The following is a 4,325-nucleotide window of genomic DNA, read 5'->3' as shown; positions in this document are numbered from 1 at the left end:
GGAAACACACCTAGGGAAATAAAGGGGTAACCTGTTTTTTTTATTCTACTAGAAAGAAGAGGAAGATGACAGAGGTCAGGAGAGCCAGGTAAAAAAATCAGGATTTGCTGATTGTTAGGAATTTAATTAAATAAGAATATAACCAACTTGTATTTTTGGATTCATGACTTGCATTATAAACATTACCACAAAACCCAACCGAAACGCCCTTTATAAACAGCCCTCTCACAGGGTAATTGTCATCTGTTTTACAACTTTAACCCCATTCAAAATTGGTCTGTATAGTTTTCTGCATCGGTTCATCTTCTCTGACTTGTTGTCAGTGGAAAGCGCTCGTTGGAGGTCTCTATATGTACCAGACGTTGCTTCTACACCCTCCTCCACGCCTCCTCTCCGCCCCAAAATGCAGGCCTTAGTCTAAAACACCAGTTTTCAGATGGAACTGAATCCTTTGCACCAGACTGAGTAAGCCAGGGAAAACAAAGCAAAAAAAAAACCCCAAGGTCTAGAACTAAACAGAAACAGAACAAGAGCATGGTTGTTTTTCCTTAAATACATACATTTAAATACATTCAATCTGACATGGTTTATGAAAACTGCCTGTCAACATTTACTTTGCAGGAGAGATCTAAGTTGCACTAAGGTGAATGCAGTGAACAGACTGAGCAACTGTCTGTACGCTAGCTTCAGACTGTCAAAGAAGAGGCTGCTCTTCGGCAACGACTGCCCGGCTCCCCTCGGGAAGGCAGGGCTGAGTCCTGTCGGCAGCAGGCAGCCGGCGCTGGCAGCTCAGCTGGGTCACAACAAACAGACGCAGCTCTTCAAACCAGTAAGGATGTGGGGCCGCAAGCCCAGTCAGCTGAAGAAAGGAGCAACCGAACCACTCTCAGGGTCAGCAATATTTCTGCAAAAAAAAGAGAAATTGGAGAAAAAGAAATGAATTCTTCCTTCCGCGATAGTGAAGATGGGTAGGCCAATGAGAGCTGGATGATGGACTGCAGCATCCACTGCCAACCATACATTGGTGTGTTACTTTAAACCTGAAATATAATTGGAATTTATAAAGCTAGACTATTCTTTGTGTACACGGATACAATTTACCTGAGATTTAATTCCAGTCATATCAGTGGGGGTTTAATTTCACTGCATTCTTAGGTCCTTAATTCATTCCAATTATCAAGGATATTGTAACAACTTGGGATCATCTACCTCTTGTAGACTCCAGCTAAAGGCACAGCAATATGGTTTAAGAGAAGACCCATTCCTGGAGTATGTGCAAAATCTCTCTGTGTTACTGCTGCGTCACCCTCAAAGGAAACAACTGCCTTGGTTCACTTTCCCCTCCAAGAATTACAATAAAAAAAGGGAATAGAGAAGTAAAAAAAGCTTCAGCTACTGATCCCTAGAGATGTTCTTTACTTCATACTTACTACCCTTGCAGTGTCTTTACACAAACAGCGTACAAGCTGGTTTTGGCCGAGTTGATTATTTTGTACTTTCTTATTTAAAAAAACCCTCAGGATGTGGTTTTCACAGTTGTTTTAAGACTGCCCCTTCCAGTGACTGCAATCTGTGCCTCTCTGCCTTCTTCCCCCTGCAAACTCCTTCTCCCATGGGGCGCTGTGGTCAGTCAGGTCAGAGAGCTGATCCAGGCAAAACCCATTTTTCTCCTCCCCTGGGGCTGCTTCCCACTCGTATCCCGTGGCTCCGGCAGCGGAGCAGCTCTTTTCTCGCAGCCTCCTGTCATGCACAAGCAAGGCCCCATTTACTCAGGGACAGCGCTGGCTGTAGGCAGCTTTCTCGCCGGTCCACGTGCATGCCGCTGGGCTGCCTTCTGGAAGCTGTCTACACCATGCTTTGCGCTTTACCATGCCTTCCTCTGCAATCACACAAGGCCTAGAAATGTACCTCTATTGTCAAATAAAGTCAGCGTCAGGAACCATCCCACGATTCAGGGAAGCAAGGCCCTGTTTTGTACACCTGCTGTTTATTCCCAGCCCAGCTGGTGCAGCTGGAGCTCCTCGGGGCTGACCAGCCACGAGCATGGTCCAGAGGCCAACATGGCAAGTCCTGCTCCTGCTCCTCCTCGCCTCATCACAGCACAGAGACACCACACTCACATCCCTCAAATCCTGACTAATATGGACAAGCTAAACTTTGGCTCTTCTCCCTGACATGAGAAGCAGGGCAGTTCAGCGACCCTGTTAGCGCTTTTTGATCGTAAAGTGGGAACAGAAGTGAAAATCCAAAGATGTCCTCATTTTTAGAGTGGACATGTAGCAAACAGTATCTCTACAGAGACGCTAAATAAATGCTTCCACTATACCAGTGACTTGAAAAAAATTCATGCACTGAAAAAGTTTTTTTTAAGAATTTAACAAAGATTTGAGTCACAGGGTGATAAAATACATAAAGGAGGGAGTAAGAGAAAGAAGGCACAAGTGTACCTCTAGAAAAACATTCCTCCACTCCTTTTTATTTAGATTTAAACAAAGTAAACAGGACTTCAAAGAAATATGTCAAAATATTATTTCCAGGCTGATAGTGAATGGGGGAAAAATTGCTCAGAATAACTTCCATGGCTGATATACGTAACTTCAAAGTAGAGAAGTAATCTGAACACCCCAAAGATAATTGACTATAAGAGTCCAGCTATAGTGTACTAAGTGAAACTGGACATCCCTCAGCTACAAACAGTATTCTTCAGACATTTACTTTTAAATAGGAGCAGGTTCAAAATTTTCTTTTACCGTGTGAAATAAGTTAATACAAATTTGTTCCAATAATGGCAAAAAAATGTATTAAGCTGTTCCTGTTGCAACTGTCTTCAGCTCTACAAGTGAAGGGTACTTTGTGCCTTGAAATCGAGACAGAAAATTCTCTGTCCTCTAGTTACTTTAAAAACAGCTTCTCTGTTAGACTTTAGTATCATCCTTGCAAGTCCTAAGCTGTAGAACGTTTATCCTTAACATGTTAGTGAAACAGTATTAAGCAAACAAATTAAAACAGTAAATGTAGTAGAGACCTGACATCCATAGCTGTACAGATTTCAGCAACAGCCTGTTACTTCCTGGTTACTCGACTCTGAACAGAACCAATCCCTTTAAATGATAGAGCTGTTGAGATCGATTTTATGAAACATTGAAGAAACCCTTAAGTTTGTCAGATGAGTTTCTCATTTGTCAGATGAGTTTCTCAGCTTTCACACGTTAAAGCCACAACTGCCAAGGGATGAAGCACGTTTACCTTCTCCTCAGCTTTCTAGTGACACAGCTTGTGCTCTAAAACAGGAAGTTACATAGGAGTAGTTTATAGCACAGACACATGAAAATAGTAGCTACTTAACCTCTATTACGGTTCAAAGTTCAGTAAAAGGTATTTATAGTGCATATAAACCATCTACATTTTCCTTGACAGTCAGAGCTACATTAGTAGAACAAAAGTAAAATCACAGAGTGCGGGCCGCTGTACCCTTACAAAATAATCCAGGAGGTTTAAGAAGTTGCTTTTCTGCAGGTGAGACAGAACTGCTCTCCATGCACAGCCCCTGTCTGTCTCACTGTTGTGGCACCGACCCCATTATTTTAATTTTAAACTCCTCAGACTCCCTTGCCCAAAGTCCTGCCATTCGTTTCCTTCCACCTGCACCCTCTTCCCTGACTCGTCTCTACCCTCTCTCGTACGTCTCCGGACCTCTTCCGTCACACCCGCTCTCTCTTCCTTCTCTAAAGCAGAACATATTGCATCTTTTCTATTAGTCGTCAAAGCGACCATGAGATGGCTGCAGAAAAGCCTCCCTCAACGCACAGACCCTCCGCTCCTGGAGACAGACGCTTGTCTTTTCATACGAGCCACAAAGGTGTGAAAAGAACTGGCCTGCAGGAAGTTTTAAACACACCTGTGTGCAAAAAAACCCCAAACCCCGAGGGGATACAATGAAAGGCAGGTAGGGTTACGTCTTCCTCCGTACTTCCACACTCTTCGTTTTCGTTAATCTCGACACGTTTGCAGTCAAATTGTCTTAGTTTTCCCTATTATCCAAACTCTTTTCTCTAGCAGTGGAAAACTTTAAGTTTTGCTACTGGATTCGGCACAGGAGGAAAACCTGTGTACTTAATTCCTCCTTTCCGACTTCAGCACCACGCGCCAGGAGAAGAAGGAGAAGAAGGAGAAGAAGGAGAAGAAGGAGAAGAAGGAGAAGAAGGAGAAGAAGGAGAAGAAGGAGAAGAAGGAGCCGAAGCCGGGCCGCAACGACGGCGGCGCAGGGGCCGGCCCTCCCGCGACTCCTCCCGGCCGAGCACCGGGGCAGAGGGTCTCCCGAGCCT

General features: G+C 44.2%; 1 protein-coding gene across 2 annotated transcripts in view; it reads right to left on the bottom strand.

Moving 5' to 3' along the window:
• Positions 1–541: 541 nt before the first annotated feature.
• The window catches only part of NCOA2 (nuclear receptor coactivator 2), a 185,260-nt gene continuing 181,476 nt past the window's right edge, over positions 542–4,325 (bottom strand). For both annotated transcript variants that reach the window (XM_010575896.1, XM_010575897.1), the window contains one exon: positions 542–904. In XM_010575896.1, the coding sequence (XP_010574198.1) occupies positions 893–904 (12 nt within the window). In that variant the 3' untranslated portion in view covers positions 542–892. The remainder of the gene's footprint in view (positions 905–4,325) is intronic.

The sequence above is a fragment of the Haliaeetus leucocephalus genome, unplaced genomic scaffold (assembly GCF_000737465.1).
Source record: "Haliaeetus leucocephalus isolate CR32 unplaced genomic scaffold, Haliaeetus_leucocephalus-4.0 Scaffold506, whole genome shotgun sequence".
NCBI classification, from domain to species: domain Eukaryota; kingdom Metazoa; phylum Chordata; class Aves; order Accipitriformes; family Accipitridae; genus Haliaeetus; species Haliaeetus leucocephalus.
Note: the sequence above shows the minus strand (reverse complement) of the source record. Positions and strands in the feature narration are given on the sequence as shown.